A 22,861-nucleotide genomic window follows, 5' to 3' on the forward strand; every position below is an offset into this window, starting at 1 on the left:
GGTTGTAATGAGTTAATTGAATATAGGGTCACTAATAAAAATTGTAAAAAGTGCAATGTGACAAAATTTAAGGGGCGGAAGGAGTACTAATTATCTAAAAATATTTAGATTTTTATAGAAAAAAAACTAGATATTTATAATATAAAAGAATGAAATAGAGAATTCTAGAATAGAAAGTGGATGCCTATAAATCATGGGAGAAATGATCATTTTGTACAACTTGAGAAGTTTGAGAATAAAGAGTTTCTTATTTTTCTCACTTCACATCTTCTAAACCATTTCCCATATATTCCATCTATTGTCTTCTCAAATATTTCCTCCAAACTAAAATATCTCATCCAACATATTGTATCTTATATTCCAATAATCAATACATTCAACAAGATGTTCCAATTCAGCCGGCTGATAAGAATACAATCTAATGCTTACCAAAGAGCTCAGTGCTCGTGATGTCAATCTTGACGTCAGTCTAATGGTCATCGCGAGGCCGACTCCTAAAAATTGACCAATACTTTAACCGCCGAGAAAAGAGAGAAAGTTGAAAACCGTATATTAAGTGTTGTCGTGGCTGATCAGATAGGGCTACGTATACGTTGGGGTTGAGAAAGCATGGCAATTACCTAAATCTCGGTATGGAATGAGGATTGCTGACTCTATCAAATCAACTTAAGAAATAAGAAAAGAGATGTGGTGCACACGGGGTGGGCTTCCAGAAAAAATGGTCTCTTTTATTTAGTTCGATATGTTTGATGTAATAGTTATATGTTGTTGCTTTCCCTCTTCTTTTACTTATGGTGTAGTTCGATTTTAATGTAATCATAATGTGATGTGACTTTCCTTTTTTCTTATTTGTGGTGTGATATCAAATGTTTGATATCAAAGGTTGTCCCTCGGTCCCATCGTATTTTACATATTTCCTTTTTTATGTATTTTTAAAAAATTATAATAAATAATTAACATGAAAAAATAATAAATAATTAGAAGAGAGTTACACTTAAACTATGGTTGGATCGGTACTGTATACCGTACTGAAATGGGCATACCGCATATCGTACCGAAAAGTACAGTATGAGAAAACATGATACCGTATCTTGCCGATTTTTCCGGTATAAATGCGGTATACCGAAAATGCGGTATATGAAAATATGAAAACCGTTACCGTACCGACATTTCGGTATACCGTACTGTGCTGCGTTATACCATGGTAATACGGTATGCCGTGATATACCGCAAATCATACCTATTTGATATATAAAAATATAAAATATTGAAAATAACATTTTATCTTAAATACAATATTATAAATAATAAATATGTTAAATATATATAATTATTAACGGTATATACCGCAAAATTACACTATATACCGTAATTGCGGTATGATGCGGTATACCGCGGTATATACAAAATTCATACCTTTGTCGTACATAAATCTGTCGGTAAGGTATTATACCGTACCGAAAAGTGCGGCATACCGAAAATTTGGTATTTTTCGGTATTTTTCAATACGGTAAGTGCAGTATTTTGATATTTCGGTATATTTTGTCAGCCCTGACTTAAACAAACCTAAACATTTTTTTTCAAATTTTGTTAATAAATGGATAAAGTAAAATTATTTATACTAAAATAGATTTGAGTTTAGTGTAAATAGTTGAAAAATAGATTTAATTTTCATACAAACGGTTAAAAATGCTTTTACAAGACGTACAATTATATAAACCTGGGCAATTTTCATTGATTTAATTTTGAGGAAAGATTCTTTTTGCATTTGTCGATGATATGGTGATATGATATCACCCTTGACAAATGTTCATAAATTCAGTAAATAAATGATATGGTGATATGATAAATTTGTTAAATTTATCATATGAATTGACGATATCGTTATTTTCGTAAAGCAAATTAAAATAAAAAAGAAAAGAAGGTTGAAGTTTTAGTTCATCTTGTGATTCTTGTTATTATCCTGTAGTGAAAGGGAATGGGAATGTTGTTAGTTAATCCCACAGCGAATGGGAAATGGAATTGAAATTGAAACTCAAACTCGTCTATATATATCAATCAATCTCAATCTGCAAATACCTCTCATCAACACAATTCATCTTTATATATATTCCTACGCTGCCAATATATCTATAACAGATTGAAGCAAGAATGAAGCTGTTTGGAAAATATATTGACACTAATGGTAATCTCTCCCGCTCTCCAACTGATGAAACTGACGATACGAGTTCGATGGACGAGACTTCAACTTCAAGGAAGAGAAAGTTGGCGACAACAAGCCCTAATCAACTCAATGGCTTATCCCTCGAATTATCTCTGGGGCCGACTGGCCATGCCGACATGTGCGAGAGTTCGCGAAAAAAGAGAAAGTTGACGACAAAAAACCCTAATCAAGAGGATGTCTATCCACTTGAATTTTTTATGAAGCCGTTTGGCGATATAGATATGGGCGAGAGTTCACCAGAAAAGAGAGAGTTGACGACAACAAGCTCTAATCAAGTCAATGGCTTATCCCTCGAATTATCTCTGGGACCGAATGGCCATGTCGATACAGGTGAGAGTTCACGAAAAAAGAGGAAGTTGAGCCCTAATAAGTTATAGGGAGTAAGTACTACTTACTAACCTTGTCTTCGAAAGCCTAAAAACTCAGAAAGCTAAAAATATTAGTTAGAAGACGCAAACTTATAAGTTGGAGTATAAAGAGATAAAGATAGGCTGACTATCATCTCTTCAATAAACTGATCTACTTCTAATTTAGGTTTTGTAGGAGTTTTATAAATATCTCCATCTTTTCTTTTGAAAATTATTACTCCGTATATCTTCGGAGGATTATTATAGATTTATAGGCATGGTAAAGGCGTTATTATTCTTATTCTCATTCAAATTTGTATCTATCTTTACCAATGAAATTAATTTTTTGTGGAGGAAAGAAATAGAGATTCTGACCCATCTAACAAAAAAAGGCCACATATTTATCATCTTTTTCATTTCCAATTTCTATGCTTCCTTTCCCCTTCCGTTTTTCTCATGCTCAGCCACTTAGCTCAAGTTTCAAACAGCTAAATCATGGCTTCTCTCTATACTTTTGCGCCGCCGTCATACTCAATTGGAATTCTCCGCCGTCCCTCACTCGCAATTTGTTCCCCTTTATTTAACCGCGTTGTTCCTGCCGGCCTTAATTTGAACGCCAATCTCAATGTAAGGTACACGTTCTCTCATTTTCAAGCTCCAATTCATCATCAATTTTCTCTATATCGACGCATTCTCGGTTTTCTCTTATCTGATCTTGTTAAAAAAAATATGTAATGTAGCGATTTTTCCGGTTTAGATTGGATATTTGGTTTCGCGACTCATTGAGCTGAGAATATTTGTAAGTATTGCTTCTAGTTTCTGACTGAAGGTTTTTGCGGTTGCGATTCAGATAGTGACGAGTTCATCTTTGTGTAGAATTGGGTAATTTTATTTCTTTATTATTCACAATGGTATAGTACAAGATATATAGGCTAGAATATGACTATACAAGGTAAGATATTGTCCCAATTAAATCTTCGTAATTATGCGGTAGAGATACTTCGTAATCTTCTCATTCAATACGTAATATTCTCCTTGATTTTGTAGGTGCTCCGGATCTCTTTCCAACACTCCCCTCAAGTTAAGTGACGGGGTCTCCAAAACTTAACTTGCCCAGCACTTCTTGGAAATTCTTTGCGGAGACGGCCTTAGTCAAGATGTCGGCTAGCTGGTCTTCAGATTTCACATACGGGATCTCCACTATCTTCTCTTCAAGGTTTTCCTTTATAAAATGTCGATCAATTTCGACGTGTTTCGTTCTGTCATGCTGCACTGGATTCTCCGAAATGCTGATTGCAGCTTTATTATCGCATAGCAGCTTACAAGTCTTCTGTGACTCCAAGTCCAACTCTCTCATCAATCTTCTAAGCCACAATATTTCGGTTAAGCCACTTCGAATACCTCGGAATTCAGCTTCGGCACTTGTGAGTGCCACTACATTTTGCTTTTTACTTCTCCAAGTTACCAAGTTCCCACCAACGAAGGTGAAGTATCCTCCAGTGGATCGTCTGTCCATCAGGTTCTCTGCCCAGTCTGCATCAGTATATCTGTGGATGTCTAGGTGCCCATTCTTCCGAAATAGCACTCCATGTCCGGCAGTTCCTTTCAAGTATCGTACCACCCTAAGCGCTGCCTCCCAATGTTCTTCTTGAGGACTGTGCATGAATTGACTGAGAACTCCTACAGCATAGGCAATGTCTGGTCTCGTATGGGATAAGTAGATGAGCTTCCCAACGAGTCTCTGGTATCTTCCCCGATCCGTAGAGTTCGCTCCTTTTGTGATTCGGAGCCCATGATTCTGAACTATAGGAGTGTCTGCCAAGAGGTCCAGTATATACTTGCGTTGGCTAATAAAAATTCCTTTTCCAGACCTAAGTACCTCGATCCCGAGAAAGTACTTGAGGTCACCCAGATTCTTCATTTCAAATTCCGCTGCCAGATGTCCCTTTAGTTGCTCTATCTCGGCGTCATTATCCCCAGTGATAATCATATCATCCACATAAATTATCAAACAAGTAATTTTCTCACCTTCTCGTTTGATGAAGAGTGTGTGATCGGAGCTGCTTTGTTGATACCCATACTTCTTCATTACTTCCGTGAATCTGCCGAACCATGCTCTTGGGGATTGTTTTAACCCGTATAGGGTTTTCTTCAACTTACATACCTTCTCTCGCCCGAACTCCTCTGAAAAACCTGGTGGGGCTTCCATGTAAATCGGGTCTTTCAATTCTCCATGAAGGAAAGCATTAGTGACATCATACTGATGGAGAGGCCAGTCTTTATTTGCCGCTATAGATAGAAGTACTCTTACAGTGTTCATTTTAGCAACTGGAGAGAAAGTCTCAGAATAGTCAATACCTTGAGTTTGAGTGTATCCTTTCGCCACCAGTCCCATCTGGTCTCCTCTTGATGGTGAAGACCCATCTGCACCCTACGGTATGCTTCCCTTCGGGTAGTGGACTGATCTCCCATGTGTGATTTCTCTGCAATGCTTTCATCTCAACCAGCATCGCTTCCTTCCAATGTTTGATTTTTATGGCTTCTTCAAACGTTCGAGGTATCTCCTCCTCGTACAATGCAGTCTGGAATGCCCTCGCCATTTTGGAGATATTAGCTTCAGCAAAGCTTGCTATTGAGTATCTATTTCTCCTTCCTATCCTCTCTGGGGAATATTTCTTGGGAGGAACTCCCCTTGTACTGCGCGGCGGAAGTACATATTGTCCTGTGTCTTGATCAATAGCGGTATCTTCCTCTGTATCAGGGGGGTTAGAAATAATAGTCGTATCCTCAGAAGGTATGCCAGAGATTACCTCGGATTCCGGTACAGTTGGATCAGAGGAACGCGGCGGAAGCGCTGAAGGGCTTGTTTCTGTAGACAAATTCGACTCATGGATGGTACCAACTTGCTCTGGTGGTCCCATATCAAAGTGACTTGGCACATGCCACCGAAGGGAGTCGCTTTCTTGGGTCTCCACCTGTCTCTCACTCTCCCCCTGAGTCCCAAGGTGGTAAAAGAATTCTGTTTCGAGGAAGTTGCAATTCATGGTAGTGATAATTTTCTTAGTTTTAGGGTCATAGCATCGATAGCCCTTCTGAGTGATCTCATACCCCATAAATACACACTTAATTGCACACGGAGAAAATTTGGTTCTTTCTTATTTTGGAACGTGTACGTAGACGGTGCAGCCGAAAATTTTGGGTGGAAGGGATAAGGCTGCAGGGATTTGTGTTAAGGTAGCCATATGGTCCAAGGGTGTTTTTCGATGTAGTGTTTTTGTGGGAAGACGGTTGAGAAGGTAGACAGAAGTAGCAACTGCTTCAGGCCAAAAAATTGGTGGGACTTTGGAATAAAAAAGGAGTGCTCTAGTCATTTCAAGGATGATCCTATTTTTCCTCTCTGCTACCCCCATTTTGTTCTGGTGTGTGAGGACATGAAGTTTGGTGGATCAACCCGTTATCCCTAAAAAACTGAGACATAGAACTATTCACAAATTCCCCCCCGTTGTCTGACCGTAGGATCCTAATGTTTGTTTGAAATTGGGTTTGGACCATTTTATAAAACATAATAAATTTTTCAACAACTTCTGACTTATGTTTCATAAAATATACCCATGTAGCCCTACTGCAATCATCAACAAATATCACAAAGTATTTAAATCCGGAACTAGTACCAATAGGTGCCGGGCCCCACACATCAGAATGTATTAAAGAGAAAACAGTCTCAACACGTGTATCATTGGGTTTAAAAGAGTTACGGTGGCTCTTGGCCAAAACACACGATTCACAAGAAAAATCTTTCGGAACAAAAAGTTTGGGAAATAAAGATTTCAAATAACCCGGAGAAGTATGACCCATTCTTCGGTGCCATAGCCAAGTCTCCTAATTGGTGGGTCCGTGAGCAAGCATCGCCGTACCATCGTGTCGAGCGATCTCATCTACAAAATAGAGTCCACGGCGTTCAGTGCCACATCCAATAATCTTCCCCGTCCGGATATCCTGTAAGAGACAAAAGTTCGGTTGCATCAGTAGGGTACAGTTTAGCTCCTTAGTCACGTGACTAATGGACATCAATTTCTGAGATAAGTTCGGCACATATAGACAGTTCGTAATCTGCACATTCGGGAATATTTCTATAGTCCCTGCCCCCTCAACTGGAGTCAACCCCCCATTGGCTGTTTGAATGTGTGATTTATGGGTTTCGTAAAATTTCACAAAATCCCTTTTATCAAAGGTCATAGTATCCGTGGCACCACAATAAAAAATCCACCCGGTATCATCAAATTCATCACAATCTCGGGTTTCAAAAGCATATGATAAATTTTCTAGGGGGGCAAATGAATTTTTACATATAATGGGGTCAAAATCGGAAATTCTCCTAGTCTGGGGGTCAAAATTAAAGGCTTTCTTTGTCTGGGGTTCAATTTCCTGAACAGGCAAAATCGAGGGACTAAATTGCAATTTAGGAGAAAATCGGGGATTTAATTGCAAGAGTTTAGATTTAGGGCTAGGGTTCGGCTCCCCCAGCCCATTACCTCCTTCTTCCTCCACGCCGCTGCCCAGCTTCAGTGAGGCCACCATTGCCTCGGCCGTCCTCCCTCCTCCGCCGTCGCCACGTCGCCCTCCGCCGGTTTGGAGGCCGCCGGCTTCGGGCTTCTGTTCCTGCACCGCTTCTCGGTTTCCTTCCACCCCTGTTCCATCTCCATTTCGTCCATCGTCTCCAATCGCCTTTGCCGATTTCTCCTCTTCCCACCAGTCGGGATATCCGATCAATTGAAAGCATGTGTCTTTGGTGTGTTTGTGCATTCCACAGTGGGAACACCAAAGTTTCGACTTGTCTGGTTTGGTGCTTCCCCGGCGGGTGGTGTTCTGGCGTGGTGGCGGTGGTTGGCTGCGGTGTTGGGGTTACGACTGGCGGTGTTCTCTGGCTCCAAAGCCGAACCCTACTCACAATGATGAGTCGTTTCCAGCAGCGACGGTGGGTGATTCGGACGCCGGTGACATGATTTTCAATCGAGCTGCCTCCCGTTTCACCCACCCGTACGCTTCATCGACTGAGGGATACGGATCCTCCTTGAGGATTTCACGTCTGACCCAATCGCATCTTTCGTGTAGTCCGGTGAGGAATGTGAATAACCTCAATTCTGACTTGATGCTTCGATATTGTGAGACTCCCTTATCGCAGCAATCAACCGTTTTGTGTGGGCATCGGTCGATATCCATCTACAACCCATGGAGTTTACTCCAATAGGCTTCTAAACTTGAGTCTCCTTGGATGACTCTGCTTGCTTTCTCTCGCAGGTCGTAAATCAGGTACGAATCGGCTGAGCTTGCGAACGTCACGGCGAATGTATCCCACAGGGACTTCGCCGTCTGATGATGCACAAAATCGGCTATGATATGCGTCTCCATGTTGTCGATGATCCACGAGAAGACTATTAAGTCTATCTCCTCCCAATCGGTGTAGCCCTTCTCTCCCGGTCTTGGTGGAGTCGGGATACCCGTGATGTGACGGTAGACTCCCCTACCGCCAATGGCTACCTTCATTAGGCAAGCCCACAGTGAGTAATTCGATCCATTAAGCTTGAAGGCCACGGTAACGCTCTTGCTTGATCTGATTTTTTCGGCAATTGGTTCGATTCCATCTTTGTTTTCGTCGGTCATATTGAATCTGGTTGGTTCTCGCCGTTTCGGTCGAGAATTGTATATTTGGGGCTAGGGCTATGATGATATTTCTCTGAACCAAACCTGCTCTGATACCATGTAGAATTGGGTAATTTTATTTCTTTATTATTCACAATGGTATAGTACAAGATATATAGGCTAGAATATGACTATACAAGGTAAGATATTGTCCCAATTAAATCTTCCTAATTATGCGGTAGAGATACTCCGTAATCTTCTCATTCAATACGTAATATTCTCCTTGATTTTGTAGGTGCTCCGGATCTCTTTCCAACACTTTGATTTGTGTTAATTTTATTTTATGTAAGATATGCGTTGTAGTTGTAAATCTGGAAAAATGCTAGAGGAAGGATGCACTCAATCACTAGTATAGAAGCTTGAGAAATCTGGAAAAATGCTAGAGGAAGGATGCACTGAATCACTAGTATAGAAGCTTGAGAAATCTGGAAAAATGCTAGAGGAAGGATGCTCTGAATCACTAGTATAGAAGCTTGAGAAATCTGGAAAAATGCTAGGGGAAGGATTCACTGAATCACTAGTATAGAAGCTCTCAAGCTAGTAATTGAACACTGTGAATCGAGGGGAATAAAGTTTGATGCAGTACCCCTCTTGCTTAGCTCTATCCTAGCCTTCACTGAGGTGTAATTTTGTCTTTCCTTTTTTTAGAGCAGCATTTTGTTTTGAAAAATTATTATGATTTTGGTTTTGATTAAACTTGGGAAACCATATAGATGTCTTTCTGGATGCCTGATCACTGTTATTTGGATATATCGACCTACAATTTTGTGTAAGAAATAGTCTAATAGATAAACGACGAATATGTTGTATAACACTCGCCTAAATTTCCCAAATTTGATCAACTTGGCCTTGGTGTTTCTTTGATGTTGAACTCAAGTTTGTTATGTCTAACCCTTTCAGATTCGGTAAGGAACTTTATCTGCAAGAAAAGAAGAGGCGGATTCGAGTATCTGCATCAAATACGAACCCTGAGAAAAAAGCAGATGACTCTAAATCAAGTGATGGTGCTTCGAGTCCTCCATTCCTAACGATTTTAGCTGGTCTCCTAGTCTTCCTATTCATATCTTGGATAATAGGATCTGTTAGTAATGTGGATGATGAATCCGCGAATTATTGATGATGAGAAATGCTCGTAAAAATAAATTACGACACGGTGAATTTACGTGGTTCGATTTACTGAAGTAAATCTACGTCCACGGGAAGAAGGGAGGGCAAGATTGTATTGCTTGATCTGGGATTACAGCTTACAACACAGACTTGCTATATGATTTTATCTCTAGAGAGCTTAACCCTTTTCTATCTGATCTAAGTTCTATTTATACATTGAACTAAGATCGTGGTTTGCAGCCCCACTAACAAGATCGTGGGTGAGCAATAACTGCTCAATAACTGCTTCATACCACTAAATAGATCGTGGGTATAGTGGAGGTCGTGGAGGCCTTTCATGAGTCCACTAACTCCTAGTTCGGTCGAATGCTGAGACCGAACTGCTGGACTTTACCGATCAACTCTTGCCGATCTGAGAGGAGAGCTTGACTGGTCGGCTTTTACCGAGCTGTAGGCTGAGTCCGAACTCTTTGGTCGTGCCGAACTCTATGGTGCCGAACAGATACTCTTTCTTGGGCTCTGGGCTGATGGGCCGTCACTGTTATTGGGCTTGCCATTAGGGTTTAGTTCGTACCCCATCACTACCCCCCCCGAAAAGCGAAGTGAATCACTTCGGCGAGGTGAGTCACTTCGGCATTCTGGATAATGGTAAGGGGGAGGCTGACGTCAGGGGACGTGCCTTGCGCGTGCCTGCATTAAATGCGACAGTAAAATCCGGCCGTTGAATCCTGAAAAGGTGGGATTCGAAACGGCGCAACGATCTCGAAATCTTTCCCGAATCTGATAAGTATGCTCCTTTTTCCTCATTTGAACACTTTTGCTGTTGCGTCTTCTATACTCTCTCTTTTTCGAGAAATTTTCTTCCGCTTTCAAGAGCTTCTTCAGACTTTCTTCATCTTCAAAAAGTAAGAAAAATGTCTTCTTCTTCTTCGGAGTCGGGTAGCGGTAGGAAAGGGGATAAGGGGTCTTCTGGCCGGAAAGAGTCCGGGGAGAAGACCGTAGAGTATTTCCCTAGTATTTTGAGTAAGGATACTGTGATATCCCTACCCGAAAAATACTTTTTTCCTGGGGGGAAGGCGGTGGTACCTGACGGTGATCATAGGGCTGACTCCCCGCCGGAGGGGTACGCCACCGTGTACGAGGCCTGCTTAGAATGCGGGCTTCGTTTCCCCCTCCCTTCTGCCTTTATAGATTTACTAGATTTTTTTCAGCTTCCTTTAGGCCAAGTGACTCCGAACTCTTGGAGGCACTTGTCGGCCTTCGCTGCCGAACTCCGTAGGTTAGGAAGGGATTTGTCTTTGAAGGCGATCCTTAAATTCTTTCAATTTAAGAGGAAGGGGTCTTGGTTTTACTTGATCCCTTTACAGCCCTTTAGAGCCTTTTGTAAAACGAAGTGGCCGAAGTGGCAAAATCGCTTCTTCTACTATGATAGGACCGCGGCTCCTAGTTTTCCCTGGAGAGGGCCGGAGTCCGTTATCCGTCACCCTCGGCCTGAACCGTTGGACGAGCTCGATGGCGAGCTCAACAAGATTCCCATAGTTAGGAAACAATACCCGGAGTCTGAGCTCGTCAAGGGCGACGTCGTGTTCGACATCTCGTCTTCGGACGAAGAGGCCGAGGGTGAGGATTTCTCTTTATCTTTATGCTCTACTGCTTTAACGAAGAAAACCTGACTTTGCTTTCTTGCTTTTTGGCAGTGTACATGCTGAGTAAGGCTACCCGAAAATCTTCGGAGTCCAAGGAGCCGGAGAGGCCGAAAACGACCAGCTCGGCGTCTGATGCCGAGAGGACTCCGAAAAGGCAAAAAACCTCTTCGGATCCGAAGAAGCCGGAGTCGACTTCGGCAAAGGGGAAGGGGAGGGCCCAGAAGCCCCCGAGAGTGCCAGAGAAAGATGTGGTCTTGGCGCCTCCTTCGGAACATATCTGTGAGCCGTTTTTATGGCCCACGGACTTCGCCGAGGTGAACTCTCTTCTTGATTTTCTGGCCTTGCTTTTTTTTCTGTATTTTTTGTGGCCCCTTTGTTGACTTTTTTCTTTATCCATTTTCAGAGGAACGATATGCTCTCCAAGCTCGTCGCCGTCGAACTCTCCAAAGCGTCCAATGACTATGCCGAGATGCAGAGGAAGTTGGCGGCTGCTTGTCATCGGGCCGAACAGGCTGAGGCTAACTTTGAGAAGGCCAGAGCTGCTAGGATTTCGGCCCAGGATGAAGCTCAGTTTGCCAAAAACCAGCTCGTCATCCAGCGAGAGCAGACGAAGCGGAGCGATGCTGCTGCCGTGGTTGCCCAAGGGGAGGCTCTCCGTGTTTACACGGAGAAACTCTTTTTGAGCAGCCAGTTCTCGGCCTTTGTCGGTAGCCTGGTAAGGCTAATTGCCGATAAGGGCGAGCAGGGGGCCGACGTCGTGCTGCCTCTGTACAGCCGAGAGATAGCAGCTCGGCTTCGGAATCTGCCGCTCCTTGAGGAGCTCGCTTCATCCTCGGTCCTGCTTTCTGCAGACCGAGTCCGGAGTTGTCGAGCTGATCGGGACGAGAACCTGGAGGCTATCTTTGCCTCCGTGGGACCCGTTTCACCCGCTTCGACTTACAACGGAGAGGGTGAGGCCGAGCCGCTGGAGCTGGAGGCCGAAGTCGAGCGGGCCGGGCATCCGGAGAAGGAGGCCGATCAGGAGGCGGAGGCGAGGCCGGCAGGAGACGAGGCCGGGGCTGAGGTAGTTCAGGAGAAAGAAGCTGAACCAGACCAAGGAGCCGGAGACGAAGCTGGCGAAGTATGATTTCGTCTCCCTTCTCTTAGTCTAGTTTCTTCCTTGTAAAATGGCCTTGAAGCCCTCCTAGTGTAAAAAATTTTCCTTGTGAATGAAAAATTCTCTACACTTGTCTTCGTATAGCTTTTCGTACTCGCCTTTATTCCTGTTGTATTTTACTATCTGCTCGGTACAGCTGCCGAACTAACATAGCTGCTTTGTACTCAAGGAGATGGAGTTACTTCACTGGAAACGGCTGTACTCTTCGGCTTTAGACGAAGCTGAGAAAAGAGCTATAGCCGATCAGACGAAGAATGACGAGCTTCTGGCTCGTTTAGTGAAGCTGGAGGCCGATAATAAGGACTTAGAGTCCGATAAGAAGGATCTGGAGGCCGAGCTGAATACGACCATTGCTGAGAGGACTGCGTACGAGGATTACATCCGTGTGCGCGGGGGATTGACCATATCAGATGTTCAGAGTCGAGTTGACGAACTGTGGGAGGAATATCATCTACTCCGGAGGAACAATGCGCTAGAGAGCTCGGCTTGCCAACAAGTTGTGAAATCATTACGGCGCTGGGCTTCTCGGTACGACATTGTTCTTTCTCGGCGCCCCTCCATAGAAAGATTCCTTCGGCATATCGTGCCAACAGATGCTCGCACTCCAGATCAAGCCTCTGGTTCCCTTGTTCAAAATCCTACTTCCAGCCAACAACGAACTCCGGAACAGCCGGAAACGTCAAGACGAGAACGGGCTCAGGAGCAACCGGAATCGTCAAGACAGGGACGGACTGAAATTCGCCGAGGAGTTGTGACTATGAGTGAGCAAGATCAGCAGATGATTATTGCAGAGACTCTTCATCGCCGAGGTGTTAGGACTTCTCGGGCTCGAGGAAGAGGCGTTGGGTCGAGGATAGCATCTCGTCGACCTGCTTATTCTTCATCTGCTCGGAACAACCGAACTCGGCTTCCAGAGGATTTTGCAGATAGGTGGCTTAACTTCAGCAACCCTGGACAGTAGAATAGTCCTTTGTAATAGCGTAACGCCATTTTGTAGGGTAGCTGAGTTGTATGCCGAACAAGATTTGAAAAATGAAATTTTGTTTTCGCTTCTAACACTGTATTTACAGCTTAGCGAAAAAATTTCATCGTACTTGTCTTTGGTCTGATGAAATAAACATCTTTGACCGGACTCGTCTTTGGTCTGATGAAATAAACATCTTTGACCGGACTCGTCTTTGGTCTGATGAAATAAACATCTTTGACCGGACTCGTCTTTGGTCTGATGAAATAAACATCTTTGACCAGACTTGGTTTGTGTTCTAATTTGGCGATTTTTGTCGCCGGGATCGAACTTTCCCTTGTCCTAATTCGGCGAGTTTTATCGCGTGGATCGGACTTTCCCAGTTAACCGAAGTGGTCTTATGCAGTAAACCTCTTTGACCAGACATGGTCGTCCCCGGTCTTATGAGGTAAACTTCTTTGACCGAACTTGGTCGTCCTAATTCGGCGAGGTTTATCGCGTGGATCGGACTTTCCCTTATTGCAGTTCGTTTCAGACGAAGTGCTTGTTAAGCTGAATTGCGGTCTTGTATCCTCCTTGGAAGCTTGGACTCACAATCGTTGGCTTATTGCAGTTCGTTTCAGACGGACTGCTTGTTAAGCTGACTTGTGGTCTTATATCCTCCTTAGAAGCTTGGACTCACAATAGTCTTTAATAATCGATCTAAAAAGGGGATCAGTCTTTAAAGAACGATATACCTTGGTACCATTTGTAAGAGACGACAAGCACATAAAGACAAAACACATAGGAAAAAATGAAAAAGACGAAAGAAAAAAAACTTTAAACTTTTTATAAAACGACAAGTAAAAAGTACAAGTAAAAACAAACAAATAAAAACATGTACCCCTATGACCGAACTAGACAAACAAATAAAAACATGTACCCCTATGACCGAACTAGACACAAGACAGACTGACCGGACTTTGTCTCTTACAAGTGGAACTTCTTGAGGTTGGAGACGTGCCATGTTCGGGGTACTTGTTCTCCTGACATGTGAGTCAATTTATAAGACCCTTTGCCGAGGACTTCTGACACCCGATACGGACCCTCCCATGTGGGTTCGAGTTTGCCCAGCTTTTCTGCTCGGCTTACTTCGTTGTTTCTCAAGACGAGATCTCCCACTTGAAATTGAAGCTTTTTCACCCTTTGGTTATAATACCGGGCTACTTGCTCCTTATACTTGGCTGCTTTTATGCACGCCAATTCTCTTCTTTCTTCGGCGAGATCTAGTTCGGCTCTCAGTCCGTCGTCATTCATTTCTGAGGAGAAATTTAGAGTTCGGGGACTGGGTACGCCGATCTCCACCGGAATTACGGCTTCAGTGCCGTACACCAGACTATACGGGGTTTCACCGTTGGAGGTTTTGGGTGTAGTTCGGTAGGACCACAGGACTTGAGGGAGATTTTCTACCCATTGTCCTTTGGCTTGTTCTAACCGAGCTTTTAACCCTTTCACCAGAATCCGGTTCGTTACTTCCGTTTGTCCGTTTGCTTGGGGATGGGAGACCGAAGTGAACCGCTGTTGAATGTTCAGCTCTTGGCACCAATTCTTGAACGTCTTGTCGGTGAACTGAGTCCCATTATCCGAGATGAGGATGTGGGGTATGCCAAATCGGCACACTATGTTCTTCCAGACGAAGTCCAATGCCTTTGAGCTCGTTATCGTAGCTAATGGTTCAGCCTCCACCCACTTCGTGAAGTAGTCCACGGCAACGATAAGGAATTTCATTTGCCGAGGAGCTTGAGGAAGTGGTCCCACTATGTCTATGCCCCATTGCATGAAAGGCCAAGGGCTTTGCATAGTGTATAGATCGGTCTGCGGCATCCTTGGGACATTTGCATGAATTTGGCACTTCGTACACTTCTTGACGAGCTGCATTGCCTCTTGTACCATGGTTGGCCAATAATATCCCCATCTCAGAACTTTTTTAGCTAAAGCTCTGGCTCCGATGTGGCTACCGCACGATCCTTCATGAACTTCTCTGAGGATGTAGTCCGTCTCTTCTGGTCCTACGCACCGCAATAACGGCTGGAGGTAAGACTTTCTAAAGAGGACTCCTTCATGAAGTTCGTACCGAAGTGCTCGGCATGTGATCTTCCGAGCTTCTCTCTTATCCTCGGGCAATTGTCCTTGATCCAGATACTGCAAGATCGGCGTCATCCAGTTCGGCGAGCTGGATACTGAATGTACCTCGGCTTCATCAATGCTTCGATGCATTAATTCTTCCGCCTTTGAGTTCGGATCTGAGGCCAACTTACTTAAGGTATCTGCTCGGCTATTTTCCGCTCTGGGAATGCGGATTATCCGAAAATAGGAGAAACTTCGGCTGATGCTTTGCGCTTTGTCCAAATACTTCTTCATTCTCTCGTCACGGGCTTCACTTGTACCCAACATGTGATTTACTATGACTTGTGAATCACAATGGACTTTGAGAGATTTGACGAGCAGACTTTGCGCTAACTGGAGTCCGGCCAGGAGGGCTTCGTACTCGGCTTCATTATTAGTAGTGGGGAATAGGAACCGAAGTGAGTAGGTTACCTCGTGTCCGTCGGGAGCGACAAGTAAAATACCAGCTCCACTTCCCATCTTGTTTGAAGCTCCATCTACGAATCCGCTCCAGCAGTCCGGCGGCTCTACTTCGGATTCCAAGGGCTGTGCTAGTTCGGCATTGGCAGAATTCTTCTGTTCGGCAATAACAGGAATTGCTTGATCGAACTTTGCTTCTGCAAGAAAATCTGCCAAGGCTTGTCCCTTGATGGCTTTCCGAGGTAGATATTCAATTGTGTGCTCTCCCAACTCTATAGCCCACTTGGCGATTCTGCCTGATGCTTCTGGTTTGGTCAACACTTGCCGAAGTGGCAGATCAGTTAAGACGCATACCTTGTGAGCATAGAAGTATGGCCGCAGTCTCCTTGCTGCATTTACTAGTGCCAGAGCAATTTTTTCCAGAGGTTGATACCTTGTTTCTGGACCTCTTAATGCTCGGCTTGTAAAGTAGATGGGAAGCTGCTTTAGGCCTTCTTCTCGTACAAGCACCGCGCTGATGGTTTGATCCGATGCCGCCAAGTATAAGAATATTACTTCGGCTTCGGTTGGAGCAGAGAGAATAGGAAGCTCGGCTAGATAACTTTTGAGTTCGTCAAAGGCCTTTTTCTGCTCGGCTCCCCACTCGAACTTTGGTGCCTTTTTCAACACCTTGAAGAACGGCAGTTGCTTTTCGGCTGCTTGGGAAAGGAATCGATTCAGTGCGGCTAGACATCCGGTTAGCCTTTGCACGTCATGTATGGACTTCGGCATTGCCATGTTCTGAACGACTTGAACTTTTGAGGGGTTTGCCTTGAGTCCGTCCTTTGAAACCCAACAACCCAGAAACTTTCCCGAATCTACCAAAAAGGTACACTTTTGGGGATTAAGTTTGAGGTTGGCTTTCTTGAGCACGTCGAGAGTGGACTTGAGGTTGTGCTCGTACTCCGAAGTGCTTTTGCTTTTGACGACTATATCGTCAACATACACTTCGACCTCCTTTCCAATCAGGTGCCGAAAAAGCTTGTCTACCATCCTTTGATAAGTGGCTCCGGCATTCTTTAAACCGAATGGCATCTTTTTATAAGCGAAAATGCCGAAATCAGTAATGAAGGCCGTTTTTGAAGCGTCAATCTCATCCATTAAAACTTGATGGTATCCTTTGTACAGATCAAGAAAACAAAAAATTTCAAAGCCTACCAAAGCTTCTACTTTTTTATCTATGTTCGGAAGGGGATAGCAATCTTTGGGACAGTGCTTATTTAGATCGGTGAAATCTATGCACATCCGCCATCCTCCTTCCTTTTTCTTGATCATGACAGGATTGGCCACCCACGAAGGATACTTCACTTCGAATAACACATCCGCCTTCAATAATTGACGGACTTCGTCATGGATGACTTGACTTCGTTCTGCCGCAAAGAGTCTTTGCTTCTGTTTTATCGGCCGGACTGAAGGATCAATATTTAACCGATGAGTGATTACCTCGGGGGGCACTCCGGTCATGTCCAATGGAGACCATGCAAAGACGTCTTTATACTCCTTGAGGAGCTGGATGGTTTTTTCCCGAAGTAGGGGCGTTCCCGCGAAGCCGATCTTAACCGTTCTGGATGGATCGTCTTCGTACAGCTGAACTGTCATCGAGTTCGGCTCCGGTATGACTTCGGTCATCGCCTCTGACTCCGGCTGCTGTGATTGCTATGCTTGGTGGTGCCGATCTGACTGCTCGGCACTTCTAAGCGCAATTTGCAGACATTCCTTTGCTCTCTTTTGGTCACCTCGGATGACCGCTATCCCTCCTTTAGTAGGGATCTTGATGGTGAGGTGATAGGTGGAGCAAACGGCCCGAACTGTGTTGAGCCAGTCTCTTCCCAGGATGACGTTGTACGGGGACCGAGCTTTCACCACGAAAAACTCAATCATCGTACTGGAGCTAGTAGGCGCTTTCCCCACCGTGATCGGAAGGCTGATAATACCTTCAGGGCGGGTGTCCTCCTGAGTGAAGCTCTTCAGGGGAAGCGGAGCCGGACTGAGCCGAGCTGGGTCCACTTCTAGTTTGTCGAAGCACTCTTTAAAAAGAATGCTAACCGACGCTCCTGTATCCACAAACACCCTGTGGATCAGTTTGTTTGCCACTCCGGCTTGGATGACAATGGCGTCTTGGTGAGGAGAGATGGCCGGGACGGGATCAGCAGCCGAGAACGTAATCACTTCGTCCTGCTTCAGCCTTTTATGCGTTGGCTCCTCTCGATTGGAGCCTCTGCGTTCTGACTTTAGGGACGACTTGGTCTTCCCGGCAGGGAGCGCGTCAATAGTCTGGATTACTCCATCATATTGCGGCTCGTCATCGCCTTCGGGATCCGGCTGCCTTTTCGGATCCTGAGGAGCGCAGTTCGCACCACTCTGCTTTTTATTCTTCTTTGGCTGCTTACTTCGGTATTTTTTCAATGTCCCTGCCTTCACAAGAACATCGATACCTGCAGCCAAGTTTCTGCACTCCTCAGTATCGTGACCGTGGTCTTGATGGTAGGAGCAGTAGTTATCCTGTGGTCGGCGCGCGGCTGATTTCGTCATCCGCTTTGGCTTTTCGAATAGGTCAGAGTGCAGTTCGAAAATTTCCGCTCTCGGCTTGTTCAGCGGTACGAACTGAGCGGGCGGCTTCTCGGGATTGAGACGAGGTCCCAATCTGTCTTGCACCGGAGCCCTTTGAATTCTTTCAAATGGAGTCCGGCGAGGATGCCCCTGATCGCTATGATCGGGCTTCCTTCTGTCTCCTCGGGACGATGAGCTGTCTAACGACCGTTTGCGACGGTCTGCCTCATCGGCCCGGGAGTACTGGTCCGCAATGTCCCACATTTCCTGAGCTGTCTGCGGACCGCACTCAACGAGCTTCCTGTAGAGAGCTCCGGGCAGGATTCCATTTTGGAATGCCGAGATGACAAGCAGATCGTTGAGATCGTCTACTTGCAGGCATTCCTTGTGGAATCTTGTCATAAAGTCGCTAATTTTTTCGTCGCGACCTTGACGAATGGAAAGCAGCTGAGCCGAAGTGATTCGGGCTTCCGCTTTCTGAAAGAACCTCCTGTGGAAGGCATCCATTAGATCTCGGTAAGATCTGATGCTGCCCTGGGGGAGGCTATCGAACCACCTTCTCGCGTTCCCGATGAGCAGCTCGGGAAACAGCTTGCACATGTGGACCTCGTTGAGACCCTGGTTCGCCATGTTATATTGATAGCGCCCCAAGAAATCGTGAGGGTCCACGAGCCCGTCGTAAGTCATCGACGGAGTTCGGTAGTTCTGTGGTAGGGGAGTTCGGGTGATGTCGTCCGAGAACGGAGTCTTCAGTGCTCCGTACACGGCGAATCCGATATCTCGTCGGTATGGAGGAGATTGAGTTCTCCTGTGATTCCGGTACCGAGGAGGAGCTGGAATATGTCGGGGTTGAGGATTCTTTCTCCTGGGAGATGCGACACTACTGCGGTAGTGACTTTCTTGTGCGGAGGGAGAAGGAGAATCCGTCGTTTTCGTCTCCGGCTGCTTTTGGCTTTTTCGCAGGAAGGTTAAGAATTCCTCCTGCTTTTCAGCCAAAAACTGCTTGACAGCCTCATTCAAATCGGGCTGCTGGGAAGACTCAGTGGGACGATTTTTGGAGCGGCTTGTTCCTTCGCCATGAGAACTGGTGGTGGATTTATCCCTAGGCTGTTTTCCCGACCTATGGGATGGATTGGCTTCCTCCTGGTTCTCACGGGCTGGAATACGGGTATTCTGCGATCTGGTATGCATTTTTTGGGTGGAAAAAATGGATCAAAAATTCGCTTTATCACAAATTTTGTTCTCTGTTTCCCACAGACGGCGCCAGTGATGAATCCGCGAATTATTGATGATGAGAAATGCTCGTAAAAATAAATTACGACACGGTGAATTTACGTGGTTCGATTTACTGAAGTAAATCTACGTCCACGGGAAGAAGGGAGGGCAAGATTGTATTGCTTGATCTGGGATTACAGCTTACAACACAGCCTTGCTATATGATTTTATCTCTAGAGAGCTTAACCCTTTTCTATCTGATCTAAGTTCTATTTATACATTGAACTAAGATCGTGGTTTGCAGCCCCACTAACAAGATCGTGGGTGAGCAATAACTGCTCAATAACTGCTTCATACCACTAAATAGATCGTGGGTATAGTGGAGGTCGTGGAGGCCTTTCATGAGTCCACTAACTCCTAGTTCGGTCGAATGCTGAGACCGAACTGCTGGACTTTACCGATCAACTCTTGCCGATCTGAGAGGAGAGCTTGACTGGTCGGCTTTTACCGAGCTGTAGGCTGAGTCCGAACTCTTTGGTCGTGCCGAACTCTATGGTGCCGAACAGATACTCTTTCTTGGGCTCTGGGCTGATGGGCCGTCACTGTTATTGGGCTTGCCATTAGGGTTTAGTTCGTACCCCATCAGTGGATTGTTGGCTTTGTTTTACATCCTCCACAGTTGAAATGAGACCGAGTTTAACATCGTTAGATTCTCTGTTGCATAAACACGAGGCAATATTGAGAGTATACTAATGTGTTGCTCGCACCAGTGCTGACTTTGGGGTTTCATTCAAATTTGGTCTCAGCAGGCTTTTGCACTGGTTGATCATGTCATATTACTAGTTGAATCTCTCGTGTAGATTGTCGGATATAAAATACTTCTACTCAATCTATAATTCACATATGACCTTTAAACTTTGCAAAAAAAATTTGGAATAAATTGTATCTATAAATCACGGAACTTTGGCTCTGTTTTTGTTTATCCAATTACTTTGGCAATCTACGATGTTTTGATTTTTTTCAAAATTGTCCATGACGATTAATTCTGGTAGTCGGAGCTGAAGTGGAAGCATGAAATGCAAACATGGAGCTTATCAGTCGAAGTGAGAATAAATGGACTTGTTATTATACATCTTCAATAATGTAACTCACGTCTCTAGTAACATACATCACACACATTATCACATATTCAACTCCGTACGCTTCTAGGCCTGAGTTAAATGGATATAAAAGGTTTATCTCATCTCGTTCTCATGTAATAAAGAATTCATATTGGTATATTCAGAAGCTACAATTTCTCTGAGTTTTGATCTTTTCCTCCAACACCATCTTCTCCAGCCATTGATGTAAAAGTACGTCTTTCATCAGAGGTTGCGGTAATAACCGGCATCCAGACATCAGCTGTGGTGCTTAAGAGAGCACGGACCTGCGGGTCTTCAGCCATTGTTGAAGATATCAACTCATCAACATGATCAAGCTTTGCGGACAATTTGTCCAACTCTTTTGCTATCTCAACCTAATTGGAGAAAAATCTATTCTTTAATTGAATGAATACCACAGAGGAGAATTGAGAGATCATAACACGAAAACGAGTTTATATCATATGAAGTCCATCTACCTCATTAAGATGTTGAGCAGATTCTGAAGGAAGTTTTCGGACCTCAAGTCCAAGAGCTTCAATCTTAGCCCGCAACTCCACTTCTTCTTGATTGGTCAGTGATTCCACCTGCAGAATTGTTTGTAAGTAGATGAATATAGTAGATTGCAAAGGGAGTGCCTTGAATTTGTAAAGAAGATACTTGACAGCCATAAGTGGGAAAGAGTTACAAACAGGAATGTCTGTGATTGCATACTTTCTCTACATATTTAAAAGAATAATACCATATGTGAATGCTAATATGTGCATATTTTACAAAAAGTTGTTCACAAGTCAATAATTCAAGCTATACTTTTAACAATCTCAATGCACCCCCACCCCCAGAGTACCCAATAACAGTTGGATGATATCAATAGACTGTTAGCTTGTAAGTTATCGAATGACATTGAAAATTTTCAAATGCATTAAATTATGTATCAATAGAATTGTTCATACTTCCCTTGAAACTGCTACTCAACTTCTGGATGATAAAACTCTACAAAAAATGGTGGCAGGTTATTCACTGCCATCCGGCTAAAAAGCACTTTCTTGCACTTCGTAAATTTATTCATTTATTGTGACATGCTTATGCTATCAGTGCTAACAATGATTCAACTTGACTTCTCCAATTTGTTCTTTTTCAACTGAGACGGTGCATGCTTGGATACAAGGAAAGTGCAGTCCTTTGGATTATTGTATGTCTACTTTGACTGATATGATGGATAGATAAAAATAATCCAAGGTAATCTACCATTTAGTTTGATGGATTGATTAGTTTTGGACTTGTTTCTGTTTGACCATCCTATTCTTCAAAACACAATCCTACATTTTATCAATCTAGCTTGTTACACAAAGGAAACACCCGCATACATGTATCAAATGATTGGATGCTCTCTGTTGTTTCTATTTTAGTTGCCTTGCCATTTCTTAGCACTACAAGAAGTAGCTAAGCAAAAAATTCACTCAAACATCACTGAAAATGCAATCAGTCAGAAACATAGAGAATGTGACTGATAACTAGAAAAGACAAAAGAACATAATTTTTCTTTTCAATTCAATGATTTACCAAAAGCAGAATCACTCATTCATAATTGAGATAAAAGTTCCAAATTTAACAATAATTGGGGAAACCCGTGCTTCAATGAACCACAGCACATGATAATTACATACGAAGAAGATGCGCTACAAAACGAACAAAATCATACCACGAATTCAGCAATTACACGAGCATAGCTCATTCCGAAATAGCCCAAATTCCATACAACAATAATCCCAGTAACAAGTACGTATTTAATTAAGAATTTTTCTAGTCAGGCAAAATACTCCACAATTCAATCCGATTGAAACAGATCAAATATCGGATTATCAAATCTAAAATAGTTAAATATCAATCAAAATATGGAATTAGATCGCATATACAGAAAATCGAACAGCGGTGTAAAATGACATTGTTAGTGCACCTGCTGAAGGAGATTAGAGAGTAAGCCAAAAAGATGCGCATCTGCAGCCGCCGGCGACGTTGGCGCTTTTCCTTCCTCCGCCATTTTTTCTCCTGATTTCGGTTTGTGCATAAACGCGATCTCCTTTTTATGGGTTTTTTCTTTTATTGTTCTAGACTAAAACTTAGATTCCGTAATTGTACTGGAGTTTTTTTTTTATTCCGGGTTTGGGAGAGACGCATGACCTCTCTTTTTAATGAGACGCATCACGGA

General features: G+C 43.8%; 2 protein-coding genes across 3 annotated transcripts; one reads left to right on the forward strand and one right to left on the reverse strand.

Annotated features, from left to right (window-relative positions):
• Positions 1–3,018: 3,018 nt before the first annotated feature.
• Positions 3,019–9,421, forward strand: LOC121764966. Of its 2 annotated transcripts, none has more exons than XR_006042669.1 (2): positions 3,019–3,203; positions 3,329–3,486. XR_006042669.1 is itself a non-coding variant. In XM_042161000.1 (2 exons), the coding sequence occupies exons 1-2, from the start codon at positions 3,067–3,069 to the stop codon at positions 9,386–9,388; spliced, it is 354 nt and encodes a 117-aa protein (XP_042016934.1). In that variant the 5' UTR covers positions 3,019–3,066; the 3' UTR covers positions 9,389–9,421. The 2 variants fall into 2 exon arrangements, 1 of the variants encoding a protein (XP_042016934.1); XM_042161000.1 differs by lacking the exon at positions 3,329–3,486 and adding an exon at positions 9,172–9,421.
• An 11,196-nt stretch (positions 9,422–20,617) lies between these two features.
• LOC121763770 lies at positions 20,618–22,744 on the reverse strand. The gene is made up of 3 exons (XM_042159850.1): positions 22,610–22,744; positions 21,132–21,239; positions 20,618–21,029 (listed from the first exon to the last, which is right to left on the reverse strand). Exons 1-3 carry the CDS (start codon positions 22,718–22,720, stop codon positions 20,802–20,804), a joined length of 447 nt encoding a protein of 148 aa, XP_042015784.1. The 5' UTR covers positions 22,721–22,744; the 3' UTR covers positions 20,618–20,801.
• Between the last annotated feature and the right edge of the window lie 117 nt (positions 22,745–22,861).

This window comes from Salvia splendens, chromosome 14, assembly GCF_004379255.2.
Source record: "Salvia splendens isolate huo1 chromosome 14, SspV2, whole genome shotgun sequence".
Lineage (NCBI taxonomy): Eukaryota > Viridiplantae > Streptophyta > Magnoliopsida > Lamiales > Lamiaceae > Salvia > Salvia splendens.

Bases quoted from the DNA above. Each gene is read 5' to 3' on its own strand.
- LOC121764966 (XM_042161000.1), top strand. From the start codon at position 3,067: ATGGCTTCTCTCTATACTTTTGCGCCGCCGTCATACTCAATTGGAATT. The intron at 3,204-9,171 runs GTACACGTTCTC...TAACCCTTTCAG, and splicing joins AACGCCAATCTCAATGTAAG to ATTCGGTAAGGAACTTTATC.
- LOC121763770 (XM_042159850.1), bottom strand. From the start codon at position 22,720: ATGCACAAACCGAAATCAGGAGAAAAAATGGCGGAGGAAGGAAAAGCG. The intron at 21,240-22,609 runs GTGCACTAACAA...ACAATTCTGCAG, and splicing joins TCTCTAATCTCCTTCAGCAG to GTGGAATCACTGACCAATCA. The intron at 21,030-21,131 runs GTAGATGGACTT...TTCTCCAATTAG, and splicing joins CTGCTCAACATCTTAATGAG to GTTGAGATAGCAAAAGAGTT.